The 21158-nt window shown below is 33.6% G+C and overlaps 1 protein-coding gene across 1 annotated transcript in view; it reads left to right on the top strand.

Annotated features, from left to right (window-relative positions):
• Src42A (Tyrosine-protein kinase Src42A) overlaps positions 1-21158 on the top strand; it is an 84353-nt gene that overhangs the window by 55581 nt on the left and 7614 nt on the right. Inside the window, exons 5-7 of the mRNA XM_068361207.1 lie at positions 767-935; positions 2263-2421; positions 3285-3463. Of these exons, the coding sequence (XP_068217308.1) occupies positions 767-935; positions 2263-2421; positions 3285-3463 (507 nt within the window). The remainder of the gene's footprint in view (positions 1-766; positions 936-2262; positions 2422-3284; positions 3464-21158) is intronic.

Below are 21158 nucleotides of genomic sequence, written 5' to 3'. Positions count from 1 at the left end.
TTTTTAAAACTTGATTGTTTTCCCCAAAGTCCATATATATTTTGTTCACATTTTTCTCTCTTTGAAAGGAATTTGATGAGTTTTTAAACATGATTATTTCAAATTTTGAATGACATAAAACTCTATATAAGTGACTAATCAGCATTTAATGTTTGAAAAAAAAGAAGTAAGCTTACATATGACTTTGGGAAGTAATTACACATCTTTCCCTTCAGTAATGTGACTTAGCAAATACTTTTCTAGTTGATGAACCTTATTAGATAGATATCACTACCATATCTTGTGTACTTTGTAAGCAAATCTCAAATTAAGTACTTTAATTAGTCCATGGAATTTTATTTTTACATTTTAAGCAATTTTATTTCTTTGAGTTGAAATTTATAATGAGATTTTAAGCGTATTGTTAGATTTGGAAATAAATATTCTCCAAATTGAAGGAATGCCTCCATGTAGAGGTTCATTTATTATAATCGGCTTACTTATGGCTAGGCGTTGTATGTTTTTCGGCTTTTATGTGATTAAAAGATTTTACATGCACTCAAGATTTTGATATTTGACAGGTATTTTATGATAGTGCATCCCAATTTCTTTTTGCCATTTTGTTATTACCACTGATAAAATTTTCTATTATTAGTGGGTTCTATTTCATTTGCTAATGGAACCAAGAAGGCTATAATTTCACAGGACACTATTGTTTTATCAAAAATGTGTGGTACTGTACTTTATTTTAATAAGTGTATGTTCTGATTATAATTTTACTTTGCAGATAGAGAAACCAGTCACTCAGGGATTATCCCACAACACGCGGGACCAGTGGGAGATTGACCGGTCATCACTCAAATTTGTTAGGAAGCTTGGTCATGGCCAATTTGGAGAGGTTTGGGAAGGCCTTTGGAACAATACCACTCCTGTAGCTATCAAGACTCTTAAACCAGGTAATTATTATTATTACTTTATTAAAGAGAGATTATTTTTTCATAAGGATTATATTTTCAAGATCTTATTTTCAGATTATTATACTTGACCTCAGTCCTAGATTGTTAATTGGGATATTTTTGGTAGCATTTATCATCTTCATTATATGATAATCGGATAGCATCGGTTTCATTAGTGATACATTCTGCATAACTTACTGTTGTACTTTCAGTATCAGTTAATAATGGCAAAGACTGAAAGGGTAATTATAGCTAAATCATTGGCATTATGAATATCAGTTTCTGCATAGATGTGTAATTTTCATGATCTTTTCAGTTATTTTTCATTTCTTGACTTTGTTTTATCCCATTTGAAACATTCCAACTTACAATGGCTAGTTTATTTGATTAAGGGACAGGCCAGTACTAAAAATAGCTTACTCTGAACCTGGTCTGTGTATTGTTGAATTTCACATAGAATGTTCCTTAATATTTCAATTCATTTTTTCTAAGTAGATATCAGTATACTATATTTTTGGGGTCAAAAGTTTTTGTTTCATTTACCGCCTTTCATCAATGTTTTCTATGAGTGTATACCTGTATCGTCATTAGTGTAGGAGGAAGGGTTTGCCAGAAACTTGAAAAACTTCTTATTTCACCTCAATATAAACTTGTTTAAAAACAATCCTTTGAAGGAAAAACCCAGGAATCTACAAACGTAACATCATTATCTTGATTAACTGCATGATAATGTTTTAAAGTTTCATAGTCAAATACACATGTGTATTTGTATCTGTAAATCAAATAAGTAAAATATAAAGTAATTAACACACGATTTAAGTTCTTCGATAAGCTAAATGTCTCAGCACATTTTTGTCTATACAAACAGAAAAGAAGGGAAAGTCAGAGTATCCATAAAAAATGAGACAATTATTGTATTTTGGAAACATGAAGATGACTTGTTTATATGGTAAATTCCTTATTAGTATTTTACCATACTCTTTTATAAACTTCATTTTAGATTGTGAAATGTTATAGAGTAACAAAAGAATTATTCAATGAAATTTATTAGATTTTCAGTTATTAAAAGTTTGAAATAAATAACAATGTAAATTTTTATATTTAAATTAAGATACAAATTATGAAGCAACTACATTGGAAAACCATTATCAAGCAGAATATTAATAGAAGCAACAGTTACATTTGAAATTTTGGCTCCTCATAGAAAATTCAATTCTGTTGTAGCATGTTACCAAACATATTCAAGTTCCAGTTTCTTATGATTTTTTTTCACAATTATGATATGCACATGAAAAATCTTACTTAATATCCATTTTTATTGTTTCAGGTACCATGGATCCCAAAGATTTCTTAGCCGAGGCACAGATTATGAAGAAACTGAGACACCTAAAATTGATACAACTTTATGCAGTATGTACCCTAGAGGAGCCCATATACATTATAACAGAACTTATGAAACATGGTTCACTTCTTGAATATCTCCAAGGTTAGTAATTTTTTTTTTTTATTTGGATTGATACTCGTTTATATTTTTCGTCAGTTCTATTTGTAAGACATTGCAGAATGTTGGTTTTCTTTTTATTTTAAACTACTGTAATGAACATGCACCTACAGAAGGCATCTCTAACCCTTTTACCCCCAGGATATTTAGAACTTTCCAACCCTTAACCCTCCGGCATTTTTTTTTTCTAAGCACATTTTGTAATATATATTTTTTGAGTTGCCCTAACAGCCTTAATTTTCGTCAGAGAGAGGTCAGGTTGGTCTCATTCGTTTGGAAAATGCCTGAAGTTTCTCATAAAGTTATCAAAATTATGAAAAGAAAAATGTAAATTGCAGTTTTTTGCAAGGGCGTACCAGTACGTCCATGGGGGTAAAGGGATGAGTTTTGTGAAACGTACCAGTACGTCCATTGGGGGTAAAAGGGTTAAGTATACAATAGTCATGTTTTATATGGTATTCTACATATTTTTTTATAATAATCTTACATTGGCAAAATAATGCAGAATGGTGGTACTGTACATTATTTTACATTTTATACCGGGAACTGGCACTGTTTTGCAGAGGGAATATTTGATTTCTGTTCTTTAAGAAACATAAGAGCATTAGGTTTTTTTCTTATGCAAGGGTGACGGGACTATTGCTTTATTACTGTTTTGATTGATTAATTATTGAATTATATGTGCATTAACATTGTTATAAATGTTTATAGTGATATTTTTTACCTTGAAACATGTTTTACTGCTAAGAGGTTAGACCGTTAGAATATTTAGAGATCTTTATAAGTTTATTGCAATTAGGTTTACCATTTTGTATTCAGATATTCACGACTCATTTTCTTTTCTTCAGGTAAGGGCCGTACCCTCAAGCTTACCAACTTAATTGATATGGCTGCACAGATAGCTGCTGGTATGGCTTACTTGGAATCCCAAAATTACATCCATCGTGACTTAGCAGCTAGAAATGTCCTTGTTGGTGATAGCAATATTGTAAAGATAGCAGATTTTGGCCTTGCACGACTCATCAAGGTATGTTGTCTCATTTTTTTATTGATAAGTCTTTGAATTCTTCTTTTAGTATTCAGGATTTGTAAGCTATTGGTGGAAAACCTTTATTATAGCATTAATGTTTAGAAGAAATGCTAAATTGATTAGACTGTATTGAGAATTTATAACTTTCAAAGTCAGTTATCATAATATGCTTATGATTATAAAAAAAAAATATTGATATCTTGACTTTAGGATGTAGGTCTGAAAAGCATTATCTTTTCTCTAAGTCTGTATTGTCTGAGAGTGAGATATAGAGTTGAAACATTATTTGTTATTTAATGAATGCCTTAAAAAGTAAATGTCTTGGTTGGAAAAGATTATTTTTAATAATTTTACAGCAACGATCCATTGCATTACCCAATAAAGTAATGTACTGTACACATGTTCATATTTTTTAATGGAAACAATTAAATTATTTAAAATAAATTGTATGATGATCGTCATGTATAGAGTACAGTACATCAGTTTTAACTTTTGAGTTTTATCATTATTAGGCAAGATTTCCTGGGCTTTAAACTTGGTCTTTTTATTTTCCTATTGAATTCTGAAAATAGTATCTTGAAAGTATTAAAGATTGCTATTCAAACAGCTATGGAAAAATTGTAGAATTCATTATGCATTAGGTCTATAGAAGTTTGTTGCTAAAAATATACAAGCCTTTGTCTTTTAATAGGCATAGTATGGAATTCAGCCATTAAAAAAGTGTTGGTAGTTACTGGCAGTTGGTAGGACCCCCCTCCCCCCTCTCCCTGCACACTGAGTAGCCACTTTCTTTTCATCCACTGAATTTTGCACAAGTACTTCTGTTGTCTCTAAACTGGCTGTATTGATCTTTTACATTTTATTTTAGATAAATTGATTGGCAGATTATAGTGTGCAAAGAATATTAAGGAATGATTTGCTGTTTTTCCCCCAATTACTAACTGTCGACAGTTGTTTGCAACCTGCCAATATCCTCATTCTTCTGCCTGGTAAACATCATTTGTTTGCTGTTTATTCCCTCGCAAGTACAGTATGGCCTGCTGGTGTCAATGTAACCCTAAGGAAGTTGATTCCTTGGACTTTGCTGTGCTTCAAAGGAGGTAGTATCTCCTGCTGCCGAATGGGAGGGGAAGTGGGTGTTGCCCATCTTTCCGTTAGTTTCTTTCCATCCCCAGAAAGACGCTAAGGATGCATTACCTGGTTTAGCACAGGCTCTACGTACGGTTTTTACCTTAATGCCCTCCACGCACATAGTCTCAATGTTTCTGACCACACAAACTACATACATGCCATTCAGTGCCATTATCTCATGTTTGCCCTTGAGGAACGGAAGCAGCTTTTAGTTCCCCAGCTAGAAGGATTTTCCAAGCTTTCAGAGGTGACACCAGCTGCATCTAAAACAATAGACCATTTATGAGGACCGATCATTCAAAGCCTTGAGAGAATTTGTCCAACCTTGCCCCAAGAATAGGAGAGAGAGCTGTACATTGCCCGCCAACCCAACATGAGGAGGTGGGTCTGTACAAGGCACAATACTGACACTCCAGCCTCAAGTACTCGGTCCTGTATGGGTACGAGTATGCCCATCATCAGTCAGGAATAAGGCCGCCGCCCTTGCCCTCCACCTTTAGAGAATTTCATCCATGAGACAAATATCCTGGGCTTCCTCTTTTGATTGAGAGGAGTTCTAATTTAATGAAACATTTTCCTCAACGCAGTTTCATAAAAATAGCACTGTACCAAAACCTGTACCTCACTGAGATGTTTCAGTGGCAGTTATAGGAGTTCATGCACCTGTTGCCAGTGTTAGGTCTCATGCCAAACCAATTACAAGCTCTGCCAGTTTGGACATTGGTAGTAGCCCTTGTCCCTCTCCTACCCCAGGAAATATCCATAATGCTTCAGTAATGCCAAGATAAGAATGTTGAGAGAACAATCAGTGCATACTGGGAGAATTTACCTGGGAATTCAGTCATGGTATGTTCTTTCTTCAGAAACAAGGTGAGGTTTCGTTTCAGGAAGTTTCCTTGCCAGAGACTATTTCAGTATGTGGTCTAGGTGTGCACACACCTGCCTTCACTTCCTAGTCCTGTTTAGAACCAAACATGCACTTCTTGCATAGAAAGATAAGCACTACCCTTCTTCCATCCCCTCTTTGGAAAGTTCAAGAGACAACAACTCAGACACATCTTTCCATATTGCCACTGGTATCTTGTGTTATGTCACCACTTGAGCAGCCCCTGCTCAACCAGTCCCTCGGTGACACAGATTTAAAAAATTCTGGACATCTGATCCTTTCCAACCTCCCTAATCCAGGATTCTGGTGAAAGAAGAACCTATGATCACGTCGCTGGCACGGACGACGAGATCTTCCCTTCTCGACTGCTGAGGTTTCCTTGTGGTCTTCCCTTCGTGTTTCATTTTCACGGGAACAGTCCAGTTGCATTTGTTTCCTCAAGACAGATTTTCTCACTCCTTTTCTGCAGAATTGTAATTTCAAATGGGATCAATATCTCTTTCAACTAAAAGGCTCTGCTATGCAGTACAAAGTAGTGTGGATATCTTGGTAGCTCCTCTGCTGATATATATTAGGCAAAGTGAACCATCTTAGGTGCTGTAGAAGGGGTACCCCTTCTGTGGTTGGAGCCTCTCTGCAGCTCTTTGAGACATTCTTTTCTATCTTTGCTGGAAGAAGCTCTTAGTCTCAGTGGTAAAAGGCTATTGCTTAGCTTTGAGTCAGGTTTTCCAATTGTATCATCTTTAAACATAAATCACCTAGGGACATAACCCTAGTTCTCTAGTCCCTTGAGCAGGCCCCCCTCGAACCTTTAAGGCAAGCATCATTTAGATAGCAGACTCTCAAAGACCGTCTTCCCCTTTGCATTAGCCTCAAGAGAAGCACATACATGAACTTTACAGCATTTCAAGCATACACAGCCTGTCAGACCACAAAACCTTTTGTTTAGAACAGTTAAACTCAAGAGAAAGATCTCTTAAGAATACCGTAACCTTTGGGCTTTGAGAAAAAATTAGTAGTGTTTCCCCTATCACCTGATGATCCTGAAGAACCAGTTCAAGCTTGCACTCAAGTCAGAGTGATTAGGTGTACACTAGCCTTCTAGAAGAGTTTGTCAGTGAGTCAAGTGTTGAAGGCTGGATTCTGGAACACCAGATAGCCTTCTTGGCCCACTTTCTCTGGGTGTATATCAAGTCCTGTAGTAGCTGCCCTGCAGATTATGTAACAAGCCCAGCTCCATCAAAGGATAAGAAGCATCTCGTGTAAGATAGCGGCTGCGTCGTAAGTCTAAGATGAGAATTAAGAAGGTCTGCCCTTCTCCTTGGCCTGCAGAAGTTTTGCTGTTATTCACTGGATTTGACGTTGATGCTGGCAAGCTGTCGTACCAAGCATATTTTTTTATGTGAGTAGATATAGAAGTACCTCCCCTATCCTCCTTACAAGGGGGAGGATGGACATATGTGCAACCCCATCACATATTTAACCACTCATTCAAACGATAGTTTCTTCAGTGACCATCTGTCGTCGGATAAAAACCTAGCCTATCAGAGAATCTTTTCTCAAATTGTGGTGGTGGTAGGTGGACAAGAGTCAACACTGTCACACCTTCTCAGGTCTATTTATTCAAACATACCTGGAATTTAAACCAGCCAGCTTGGTTATATGGACTCCCTTCCTCACAAGGTTTTGTATACATGTAGGATCAAATCACAAATTTTTAAAGGAAGCTGTATTTCTTCTAGCTATACAATCTTGAGTCCTTCAAGTTTTACTTCCCACTTCAACCACCCAGGAGATTTAAGCAAAGGTCAAAGTGGCTACTCATGTGCTGGTGGGGCTGGGGCTTCCCCGTCACCTGCCAGTAACTACCTAAACCTTGTTATGTTTTTAACAGCGAAATAATATAATATAAGGGAGTATGTTTTACATGATAGAGAAGATCCCGTTAAGGTATTTTTTATACTAAGCGGTTTCGGTTAATAGTAGTTGGTAACATTTGATTGCAATGGTCTAATGTTTAATTCACAAATCATTTTGTATTTACATAACAGTAGATAATAAAAAGCAATCAAGAAGATTGTAAATATTTTGGTTTTCAATGTACTATAGTCTTTTCCTAAGACATTTACTTGTTTTCAGAATTCTAAATATAATGATTAATCTTATGAAGGATGTACAGTATTTGCGTTTAGTTAGTTGATTAGACTATAGGTCTCTGTCACATTCTGTTAATTTACTTTGTTGAAAATATGTTGCCCTTGGTTCATGGAATAATCTCTTTCACGTCCTGATTTTAAATGAATTGATTTGTCTTGGAATTTATGTTGTAGGTGAATGTTGCGACAGTTATTGTCATTTGATTTTTCAAGTATTTGTTATTATTTTTGCTATTTTCTTTTCATTTGAATTTGTATTTTTGTTGAGAGTTGATAGAAATGCATTAATGAAATGTTCAAATTGTAGAAAGGTATATGGCCTAGTTTTGGTACTTTTTGTATATTAACTGAGATTGGCTCTTTTTGCATGAAAACAAGAATGTAAAATTATCTTGTGAGGTTTTAAATATTAAGACATAAGATTAGTGTTATGTGGATGATAAGTAGTGTTTTTAAGAACTACAGTTGGCAGTAACCCTCCGGAACTTTTCACATTTTGAGAATGTCAGAATTTTCATTATTGAGTTTAAATTGTAGAATACTGTATATAAATGCCTAATAAGGTTCTATAATACTATCCAATAAGGTTCTATAATACTATCCAATAAGGTTCTATAATACTATCCAATAAGGGATAAGCAATACATGTAGCATTTTCACTGGACCGTCAATTTTTCTTCAGAGACAGACCGAGTATGACCTTTTCATTAGTCTAACATCCCCCATGACAAATTGTGCATTCTTATAAGAGGAATTTTAGTTTTATATAATTTTTACTTGTAATGAAATGAAAGGCAGGGCTATAAAAGTTAGTAGAAAGTTTATCGTTCATCGCATAATTACATAACGGTTGACATGAGATTTTCTTTTGGCCATTGACAAACAAACATAAAATAGCTTATTGAAAGTAGATAGTGTGGATGATTTTTTGTAGTATGCTGCAGATAGGTTTTTAAATACAACTTGAGTTGTTTGTTTGATCACTAAGTGCACACACAAATGAACAATGTTTATTTTTTAAGAATAGAACAACACACATTTTAGAGGCCTTTACCCCTTTGAAAGGGTATTGTGTACCTCTTTTTGTGCAGCGCTCACTACAGCATGTATTGTATTAAGGGTTCTTGTCAATGACCTTTTGAATCCAAGCTTCTGCATTACTTCCTGTCTTGTTTTTTTTCCCCTCTGGTGCTCCTTTATCTGCTAACTTTCTATCTCTTTTTATCTATCCACAAATTTTCCCCTTATTAAAGAGCAAATCCTTTGGACAAACCTTGTTTAAGCCTTAAAAGACTACTACGTGATATTGCTAAAGTATTGAATGAAAATATGCTGTATAGCTTTTGTAGCTGTTTACTCTTCACAAAGGTGCAAAATTACTTGCATCATTCCTTGTGTGGTATAATGTAGAGGGTATAAAAGGTTCTTAGCACCACCCCTCTGAAGGCATCAACGGTTTTGTTTTCTACCATTTCCTTTTTGTCTACGGTATTCCCTTAGTTTTCACTTTGGTATCAAGCTTTATTAATATCTTGCTCCAATTTTCTCTTCCCAGTTTTGAACATGTTCTCATGGTGATCCCTTTAAGTGTAATAAAAGCATGAATCAATTTTCTTATTAAACTATAGTCTGTTCAATTTAAAAATCAAAAGCCCCTATATCAATTTGACACTGCCACTAAGCTGATAACATACCATGAGCTGAAAGACGGCAATCAAGGTAAATATAAATGCCATTAGTGTGTTGATCTAAAAACTCCCATAATGTTTGCTAGTTATTTTAACTTCTTTGCCACAATAAAACCTCTTAATAAACAATTAATATTTGACCTATTGTGATCTACGTCAAAGTATGAATAATTTTCTTAGTCAATGTTGACCATATTCGAATCAAATGGATCGAGTTTATGTACTGATTTATAACAAACCGCATGCAACCTCAGAAATAGATATTTGACAACCTGCATGTGTACTTTCAGATCATGATATGATTGCTATAGCCAATGGGTATGTTATTTGCTGTAATTTTTAGATGCTTGATTTGTTCATCTATTCCTTATAGCAGAAGGATTTTGCTAAAAAATATTGAAACAATGTGTTTTCCATTTGTCTAAAAATAAGACATAGTATTTGAAAGGGTCACTAATATGAAACATTCATAATGGTAATGTTAGGCTTTATTGCTCCACACAAAATTTGGAATAAGTATTTTCTGGCCAGTCGTACAAGAGTTGGAATTCTTACACGGTAGGCAGAAGAAATTACCTAATGATAATGGAAGAATCATTAACCTCCACCATTTTGCTATTATACTGAAGTAGTTAGATACCTTGCATGAACTGTAATATACGAGAAAAATGGAATTTTTAATTTGGTAAATGGTTTCTATTTTCACTGAAGGAAGTCTCTTGCCGCTACACTTTTTTTTTTTCCTTGGTCTTCTTGGCCAATCATGATCAATGCCATAAATCAGTGTACAAGAATAAATTCTACCTAATACCATTTGTTCGTTGAAGTGTTTCAAGTCAAAAAGTAACAAGGGATGACACAGTTTTACAGAAATATTAGGCAGGTCATATGGTCTTAGAATAATTTGGTTTGAAAAATTACATCAAGTGAAAATGCTACATTGTAAAATGAGTTTAAAGATACTTATATCAATTGTGAGATTCAGTGATTTTTAAAGTGATGAAATACAGTATGGAGGATTTCTGTAATGGGCAGAGCTTTAGTTGACAGTGTCTTCTCAAATTAACAAGAGCAGAGCATTGTTTCAATTGAGTTCTGCCTGTGGCTTGACTGACAACTGAAACAAGTCGATGCATTATTATGATCATAATTTCATTTTTGGAAGTCAATGCAGTAACCCTCTCTTCTTTCTATTCTTCTATCTTTAAGAATAAGGTAAGACCAATTTGAAATTTCCTTGTAGCTCATTTCCCCTTAGAGTGTGTGCGTGTGCATTTGTGTACATCGTGGTGAATAATGGAAGTCATCTCGATGTATTAGATTAATTTTTTTATTGTGGTGAATTTTGACCGATTTTCATATCTTTATCATAGTTTTAATCTGTTTTCTGGAAGAGCCAAACATTCATTCTATCAGTCTTGGCAATTCCAAGATTTTGAAATGAGAATGCTGTGTTCATTACAAAGGTGTCTAACTGAGTTGAAATTGCTGTCGGGGTTTTTGTTTAATACTTTTCTTATAATTAATTGAATTTGTAATTAGTGTATGTCTTCGTTTCATAGTTAGGAACTGGGCAAAAAGTTAAGTTTAAATCTTGCTCTTACTCCCTGCTAAAGAAATTTACTGTATTGTCCTTAAAAAACGCTAGTGTCTTGTGATATTGTTAAACTCCAAAACTTTTGTGTTTGGTTATTCTGTACAGTTGGCTCATTCACTAATACATAAATTTTCTCCTCCTAAGGGGATGCTTTGATATCAGAATGTACAGAAGATATGTGAATGTGTTATGGTTAAACTTAGCTTTCTTTCAGTAAGCACTTTAAAAACCAGCCTCACGATTTTCCTTGAAGGGTTTTGAATGGGCTCAGTTCTATTTTAAGATTTATAGGTTATTTTAGAAAGACCATTAACAATGACAAGACATCAATACAATTTGGGAGTACTACATTCATTTTGTGAAGCTACTTTTGGGTGGATATTAAATAAGATTTCAAGGATATAAAATTTTCATACGAAGTTTTGTATAGCTTTATGTTTTTTGAAGCAATTGCAAGAGAGAAAAAATGGTTTTAGGCTCAAATTCTTGATAGAAAAGTTCCACTCACATTTGGTTTTTTCTTTGATTTGCATATTAAGGCATACGATTCAGAAATGAATGTCTCTGTGTAGTGAGCTCTTTCTAGATATGAAGGGTATATTGATTTTACATGGACACAACAATCATTCCAAAAATCTTGTTTCTAAATCAATTTCAAGTTTTTTTAACATGATCTTGTTTATGGTAGTTACCAAGAAGAGTATGTTTGTTATGAAAGTCAAAACCTTTTAGCTTTAAAAGTTAACATATTTCAAGAGGTCACATCCAATGACACAGGTAAGACCTTTTTCAAATATGTTTACTCTCACCTTTTTTCAGAAAACAGATTTTCAAATAGATTAGTAGTAAACATCAGAAAGGATTATTGTAGCTTTTCGTTCCTTAATTTTAGTGGCTCTTTCAGAAAGATGGCTGGATATACAATGGCATTTAATGTAAATCTTTAACATTCACGTGTATATTGAAAATGTCTGCCATAGTTTTGTAATTGGTTAAGAATACTTTATATTAAGAGTACTTTTGTTGAATAACAAAATAAATACCATGTATTATGCTAGAAAGGACTAGAAGTTTTTCATGGTAAAGCTGTTCACCAGTACATATTGTCATGCCTAAAGAGGTACCATTATCAAGGCTCACTATTGATTCTATTGAAGGTTCTTTTCAATGTTATTCCATGTTTATTTCTTGGACCTTATGAGAGAACAAAAGATGTCTAAATTTTATTTTCTTTTTTTGTTCTCTTATCAAGGTTCTCACTGCTCTAATAGCTTATCACCATCATAAACTTACACCAGTGTGTGTGTTAATACAAAAATACAAGGTGACATCTGCTCATCAGCAGAGTGAACAGTACTCCTGCTACATTCCAGTGGTGTTATGCCACTTGCAATGTGTGTCTCGTCTTACAAGTTCCAATAGGTTGCATTTGTTGTACAACCTCAGAATATTTGTTTAATGATAGACATTTTTTGCTTAGAAACTTTGTTTGTTCAAAAACATCTTTGTTCGAGCTGCAAGGTTCAACTGTACAATATTTAAAACAATTTAAATATGTTGATGTACTGTACCAGTACTTTTTATTATGATTACCTGATGCAGGTCAGAAAAAACAAAACATTTTCTCTTATCAACACTTGAATACTGACATGAAGGAGACACATGAAATGCATGGAATAGAACATCATGATTATAGATATATACTTACTACCTGCTATTTAACCTTGTCCTTGACATCCATTCCCACTTCTTTTCATCTTGCTGTTAATCCTTTACAGTAACTTACTTTATAGTGCAACTCTCTTACTCGCTCTCTCTATCTCCATTGGTGTCAATGACCCTAGATGTCAGGATGCCAGAAAACCTTAAATCAATCAATCTCTATCTCCATGTAGTTGTATCTGAAAAATCACTTCTTCTCATACTCTTCTTACATTGTCTGAAGACATCTTTCTTTGTCACTTTTTTTTAAGGGTGTTGCTTTCTCAAACATAATTCTCCATTGCATGAAGGGTGATTAAGTACAATCTTTACTTTTCAACTTACCTCATATATGCAAGAGTCATTTATTCCTCATTTATCACTTTCATAAGTTACATGCCTAGGTATACAGTACTAATTTGCATGCTTTCCCTGATGAGGCCCTTGTACATTTTTTTCCCAACTAGAGATGTACCCATAGTCGTATTACTTTGTTTTTCCAACTAGGGATGTAGCTATGTAATAGTAAGGATTTCTCAACTAGGGATGTAGCCATAATAATAATGATGATACAGTAATTATTTCAATAAATCTTCTCAAGTCAAAGGAATACCCTGAGCCTTTGATTCTAAAGGAAAGACAATCTAAGCTCGCAGAAAGGGAGATTGCGCTTCCTTGTGTAGTGCCCCCATTCATGAAAGGCTGCCACCTTCCCAGAAGCAGCTTGGGAAAATTTGTGGTTTCCCTCATTGTACTCTATCATTCAGTGACTGATGAAACCCCAAGAGGCAGGGCTGTCAAAGCACACAGGCCTTGGTTAGTGGACGTCAGGGAGGCAATGGAATAAGCTCCAGTCTCTGAAATTGTTAAACTGGTATTCCAACAAGAAACTGGTTAGCCTTTTTGGTTCACCAGCTTGGTTTAGGTATTGGTTTTACCATGAGTGCATTTTTAGATGTGCCTTAGAATCCTGCAAAATGGGACTGGCTTCCTAGGGTAGTCTCCGCCTGCTTGCAAAAGACCTTAGGATAGTAGTCAACGTTGTATCAAGGACTATAAAAGAAGATAATTATGCAGACTTAGATCAGTGGGTGGTGTTCCAGTCGTCAGAACTACCTCAAACCTTTTGGAACTTTACCGTGAAGGAGGAGTCTAAAGGATCCTGCTTTTTCACTTGGTAACTCTCGACTGAAAACTGTTTTTTATGTCCTCGCTCATGTTATATCCAATTCGAGAGGTCGATAGCCTAACTGAAACAGAATAAGTATCCCTGAGAAATTATATTAACACTGCTGGTATATCACCATTGAAAGTTCAGCCTCTTCAGAGAACTTATCACCACTCGAAAGATCGTGATCACAAATCAAGAACTTGGAGGAGGTACCACAAATATTGGTCCAAAAGTTCAGCTGCTGGCCTAAGGAAGTCCTATATTTCCTTGACAACTAGTCTCTGTTTTGGTGGCTTACCAGCTACCATTAGACTCTTTATCACCTCTATCTCATTGTCCTTAGTCTTGTAAGAAAGGTCAAGAAGGGGTTACTGTAGTGGAGAAAAATTTTAAGGTTAAGAGTCCAGGGTTTCATCATAACTTTCATAGTGCCAAAGGTGTTGGGAAGTTGGCAATTGGTGCGAGACATCTCCAAACTAAACAAGTTCTTTGCAGTGACAGTCCTTCAGTTATTCATCATCACCTGGGTGATAACCTTCTTATGCCGCCTAGGACCTTGAGGTTAACTTTACTTCTGGCCGTATGACTTTATAGTACCTTATACAGTATGGTTACTCATCTCTTCTTTCCATACAGTTATTCATGGAAATGAGTTATTATTATTATTAATATTACTAGCTAAGTTACAACCCTAGGTGGAAAAAGTTGGATGCCATAGGCTATTTGAGATTCATCTGTGGTTCTTGACATCTTTTTGTCGATGAAATTCCTTGTTCCCAAAGGATTTAACAAATTTACCAGAGCATCCTGTCTGAGTTGCTATTCGGGCTTGGATGAATGGATTTTTAATGAAGCAATTATAGTTTTCCATTGTAAATAATTAATTCAATGGGATAGTCCTCAAATCTACTGCTTGTCGCAGTTGGATCAAATGCACACCAAGAAATTCTGTTGACTACTGGAGATATAACAGTCTGTGAACCTGTGCTCCAACCTACCTGTTCCACCAGATCATCGTCTTTTTATTATACAAGTGATTGAAAGTATATGGTATCTTGTTAAATTAATGGGTTTGATGGAAAATTTTTATTTCAATCCACAAATTATTTCTTTTAACTAAATAGCTTTGTTAATTGGATGGTACCTCGCCACTGGTGGAAAGTTCTATCACACTTGCTTTTCCTATCTAATTAGGTATTATGAATATCTGTGTTGCAGTGTTTATATTAGCCTTTTGCTATAGAGTAAGTTGATTGCACTTTAGCTTAAACCCATATTGGGTAAGGAATTATTTTTAAGCATTGTATATTTATCCACAAGAAACTTGAATGAATTAATGACTAAAAATGTTAATAGTTTCAAAGTAAATACTTTTCTTTAGAATCACTTGAAACACAATAGGTAATTGTCTGCCAAATTAGTGTGAACATACAATTGATACAGTGAATCATATTTATTAGGGGTTTTGTTTTATTTTGTAAGTGATTGAATGTGATTGACTTCGCTGCATGACTATTACTGACAATTAATTATTCTTATTGGACTAGTGTTTTGTGGAATATTTAACAATTCTTTTAACTCTAGTGTTGTAGTTTGTTTTTATAAACCTGCTTTTTAGTGTGGAGCTTTAATTGTTTAGAGTTTAGCATCAAATATCTGAAGATGGTGACAGTAGGTGATTTCATTTGCAAGTAGATTAGCATGAAATTTCCACTTATTCTTCCATCTTATATGTGTTAGTAGTTACACTTTAAACACAGATATTTTACACTTGGAATAGTAGAGCTAGGTATTATAATTTTTTCAGTGATTACTAGCTAAAGTCTGATATCCTATTTAAACTAAATGTCTGAGGGCAAAATTGTTAAAGAATATTTGAACTTTTTGAAAATCTGTTTCCTTACATTCATAGTACTTCATATAGAGATGTATAAATATCTCTTGAAACTCAGATGTGCTATTAGTTCCAGTATACACACACACTAAACATTTCAGCATAATTATTTACTCTTTCATCAGTATTTTAACTTTAAATATACATTGCTATACAATTTCATTCATTTGAAATAAAAATTGCAATTCTATTGTATTATACTTATTAGTAATGAGGTCTCTTGCACCTGTATTAAAGAAGGGATACAATTTGCAAGACACTCTTATTCTACTGGTGGGGAGAGGGTGGACTTCTCCATTAGCAGAAATATTTCCAAATATGACGACATTTTAGAATTTTTTAACGCAAGGCAGACCATCGACCTTCTCTCCTGAATGTCATTTGACTTCATCATCTAAAATATTCCTTTCTAAAGTCCATTTGTCTAACAATTCATGGCCTGATCCTCTACAAATCTTGGTATAAACTACTATATACTTTATTATCATTTCAAAAGTGCTATCTATTTGTAATAGTATAATCATGCTTATAAAAAGGCTAGGTTTATTAAATCTTCTCTACTGGGATGCCATAAGACAAAATAAACTCCCAATCACAACTTAATGTTAGTAAAGTATCTTTGTAGTATCCCTTTGGCCCCTAGCTGCTCCCACTTTTTAACCATCAAATTACTTCTCTTTCCACTTCCTTTCATTTATTTTGCTGTCCAGTCTCATACATTTTGTATCAGTGTAACCATAGGGTTTTCTCCCAACTGAATTGCCTCACCAATTCAAAGGGTTATTTTTCCCAGTTTATAAATTTAAATCCAAATCCCTGCTATCATTTCCTCATAGTTGTTAAATCCACCTTTTATCATTCCAATTGGAAACGTAATCTGGTTTATCTTGTAATTAGGAAGGGTAAATGCTCAAGTTTTTCCCTTTAAGGTCTTAACTGTTACTATCACTAAAATATCAAAGTTATACTCTGTTCTTACTTTCTTTAAGGTCTTAAAGGCAGAGTATACTGATGACCTCTCTTATATTGCTGATACTGTATTTAGTTATCTTCACTGCTGGATTTGGAGAATCATTAGTCATCTCCCTTGACATCTGAATCTCTTATGGTCTGTTAGCCCAAAATCTTTAAAGCTTCACTACTTTCCCCTGTAAAAATATTTCTAGATTTTTTATCCATGGGTTTCAAATTTTTTGTTGATATCATAATGTTTGTACTCGAAGGTATCTGTAGTTTCTCCTGCTGGAATTTTCTATTGTGGAAAGTATTTACTCCACTTTTCATATCTGTGCTTTTGCCAATATGTCTTCTCTCCAATTTCTTCTTCATTCCCACACCAATCATCTGTTGCTTGCACTTAATTTGCTTGCTTACTATTTTCCCTTTCTAGTGAGCCTTCTAGAATTAGAATCCTATAACTTAGTTATATTAAAAGCCCTCAAGAGAATTTTGTATATTTCTGCTGTCTGCTCTCCAATCCATTTTTTATTTTATTTTGATGAAAATTTTATTGAAAATCTAACTCCCATTAGTATTTGGGTAACCTGTATGATTAGAAATTTGTTTTGAGAGATCACATTGATCCAAATTTGGAATTAGCATATGAGGAATATATGTAATGTTTCTTTTCATATTGGTTATTAAGGATTTTATGTGCACACTTCTCAAATATTGGAATTGTCTTCTTTCTTTTAAGAGGCTGTTGGTCTCTCGATTTATTCATGGTCATAGATAAGCTCCATCAGTTTACTTCTTTATTTTAATTTTGTTTTCTTTAGGCTTGGGCTATAAAAGGCATTAAGTTACTCATCCAATTTCCTTTTTCAATTAAAATAATTTTTTTTAATGAAGTTACGTCATTCCTAAGGACTTTCCTGTAAGGACTAGATCAGGGAATCCAATATGACTTAATGTAAAAGAGAAATGTTGTCTTCTATGCCCATGGGTGTGTGTAACTATATGTGTTAGGCATGCACATGGTCGGTGTCAATAGACATAGGAGGAGATAATGGTGATGAAAGAAAGATTCATGAATTTTTTAAAACAGATTTTTACATGTTCATCCACACCACTTCTGTATTCATTCACTTCAGTAGGAAAGGTTTAAAGTTTTCCTCTGTAATACTTCAATATTTACATTGATTCTTGAAAGGCCAAAATGAAACACACACTGCTTGTATCACATGCATTTGAATTCTTAGTTGTCAATAATATTTTGCAAGAATGACTTTAGACTTCCTTTCATGCCCGAGTTTAAACTCTTTTTTTTTTTTTTTTCTGCATGTAAAAACAACCCTATATGTACTTGTCAGACTTTGTAGATTGCATTAATTTAGTTAGACAATTTTATTTTAGAGCATTCCAACTGATCTTTTGATTGTGTTTGGTTTCTAGTGAGGACTACATAAATGTTTGGTGTTTGGATATTGTCTCCAGTATTAACAACCTATTTGGCTATCCTGATGTGCACAATTATTCTTCACTGCCTGATAAAATTGTATGCTTTTATGATTGTGTGTTCAGATTTCTGTGTGGTTTAGCATCAGGTCTGATGCAGTCTATTTTGACCTGATCAGAGGCTTTTGATTAAGGTTAAAATTGCTCAGATTTTTGTGTTTTCCCTTTATCACTGCTTGCATTTTTTATATTTTTGTGATAGTTTTATATATATATATATATATATATATATATATATATATATATATATATATATATATATATATATGTATATTAGACCAGTTAATTAAGATTCTTACTATGTAATGGTGGCGTGAATGAATTAAAAAAAGATTTGAAACTAAAATACGTACCAATAATATATCTGATAAACATATCATTAGGTAAACTAAGAATGTTGAAGTTTTTGTAATTTTCTTGTAAAATTATTCATACCTTGTTAATTGAAGCTAGTTCAAAGTTAGCATGTGTACTGCAATCCTTACATTTAGCACAGGGATTAGATCATGAGAGGTAGCTATAGAATATCTGTTTTAGACTAATGTATCCTGTTCGTAGATGGGTTCATTCTACTTCTGTAAGCCCCTTTTTATATTGATATACTACTATATCCTTAGTATATGTTTTTATCCACCTTAATTTTACATCGTCTTCAATAGTCCATTTATTAATGGAGGCTGTTAAGTTTGTTGTAATCATTATAGCTGCTAAAGTATCTAATATCATTATTGACAGATAACCAGAAGCCTAGAATAGTCCAATATCTACACCATCTTCATATAATTTATGAGAATACAAGTTCTGTCCATTGGGAGAGAATTTTCAGGACAATAGATTGTAAGAGCCATTAGTGTGGTGGAAAATTTATAGCAGAGGAAGGGATCTAAAGCTTACTATATTTTATAAAATAAATATAGATTTCACATACAACACACATAACCAAGTAATTTATGACTATTATGGCTATTCAGTATTGCTATTCAAATGTCGACTGATGATATATGAAAGATAACAGGTCTTGTTTCTATAGCATTGATAAATTATTGAGTAATAGTAATACTTCATATAGTTGAGTGAAAAAGCTTTGTTAAGAGATGGGTTATCATTTCCCAACTCTCATGACAAATTCATGGAAAGTTCCAAAAAAAATAGAGAGAGAGAGAGAGAGTTTTTTTTTTTTTTTTTTTTTTTTTTTTTCTCTAGTAGTAAAGTACAAGTTATGATGATTTTTCCTCAACTTGTGATACACACAGCACCTGAGACAGTAGTAAATATTCCCAGTATTTGCATGTATTCAAGGGGTGAATATTTGGATTGGCTTGATTTTTGTTTTAGCATGACATTAGAATTTGTAATTGTAATAAAGCAGTGAAATCTTATGAAGCTAGGAGCCCGCTTCCCTATGAAGTCTTATGTCTTTGTTGTTAGGTAATTGCTCTTTAGTATTTAGTTTGTAAAGATATGTGTAGTTTGTACTATGTCACTTGAGAAAGTACTTTTAATTTACTAGTCTAAACTGAGAAAATTAGTAATGATATATGCTTTATTATTCTTAGTATGAATATTAATGAGCTTATACAGTATTGTAGTTTGATGTTCTTGTTGTTTAGCATGCCATTTTATGTTTTCTTAATTCTTGTATTTTATATATTATTTGCATATGGTCATATTGAGTTTTTTCTATGTCAGCTCTTTCATGTTCTCGTTTGCTTCATGAAAAATCTTAGAATTCGTGTCAAGTATTAAGAAGTTTCCCAATGTAGGAGAAATTAACTTTTGTTTTTCTAAGTGAATATTTATATTATGTCTTTGTGCTGTTGTGTTGTATGTTAGTCTAGTTAGGCTTTTTTCCATTTTCTTTTCTTTTTTTTTAACGATGCTAATTCTTTTAAGGGTATTTATGATGTTTGCTCCTCTTTATGCTAAATCCAACTTCATTTTCAAATACATTGTATGAAATGCCAACGTATTCTTAACACAATATTTGGCATGATGCTGGTTTTCAGTATATTTGCAGTGTAGAGACTGTTTTACAGAGTCACTTGTGTATGCTACTGAAATGAAATATTTGTTGGTGGTTGAAATACAGTATTAAGTTAGTGTTATAGGTAATGATGAGACATTGAGATTTATTGGCATTTGTTTAAAAGAAAAGTATGCTTGTCTTTGTGTATTTGATGTAATAAGCTATATATTGATGCTTTTATGCAGTACCAAGTTGAAATTGTATCTCCAGTAATTATGATAATATATTTTATAATATGTAGCAGGATGGTATGAATACTTACATATTTAGTGTACTGCAGTATGGATCATTTCACTTCGAGCAACTTTAATTGTATAAGAACTTTGGAGTTTTTGTTGCATAACAGGATATAGTTTAGGATAGAATGTAGGAAAAAATGTAAAGTAGTACCAGGCTTAAATACCCTAACTAAGGAATTATTTTATCAATATCACTGCATGAATAACTAAAGATACTGAAGGTACATAATTAATCCTGCGAGAAATGGTAACATGCACAGTATATGTACGTAATGGATTACATACACTATGCAGAACTCGGCTAACATTGTCATTGCCAGATTTAATTTGTAAAAATCAGTATTTCAATTATGCTTTTGTAATACAGTACTGTACTGTAGTTGTAAAATGTAAGTCGTTTTGATTTTGCACACTTTTATGTTTCTGGTTATTGAGTTTCTCCCAAACTAAGATAGAGGTCCAGAATTGTTTCATGTTCATTGATTTACAGTTTTCTAAATACCAGGCATATCTAAAACTGAACAGGAATTAATTTCACCAAAGCCATTGTTGCCTTCTTTCAACATTGGTGCAATGCTGAATGGACCTTTTTACCTTGATGCAACCTGACTAGGTTTCACCAGGACAATTCAGTGGGAAGAATTGTTTGAGGGAATTTTTTTTGTCTACATTTCAGTTGTTTGAAAAAGCATTGAATCAGTTTACTATTTTATATGAGACATTTTACCAAATCCCACAGTCAAATC

Source organism: Palaemon carinicauda, chromosome 37, assembly GCF_036898095.1.
Source record: "Palaemon carinicauda isolate YSFRI2023 chromosome 37, ASM3689809v2, whole genome shotgun sequence".
NCBI lineage: Eukaryota > Metazoa > Arthropoda > Malacostraca > Decapoda > Palaemonidae > Palaemon > Palaemon carinicauda.
This window is presented reverse-complemented; position numbering and strand designations above follow the sequence as displayed.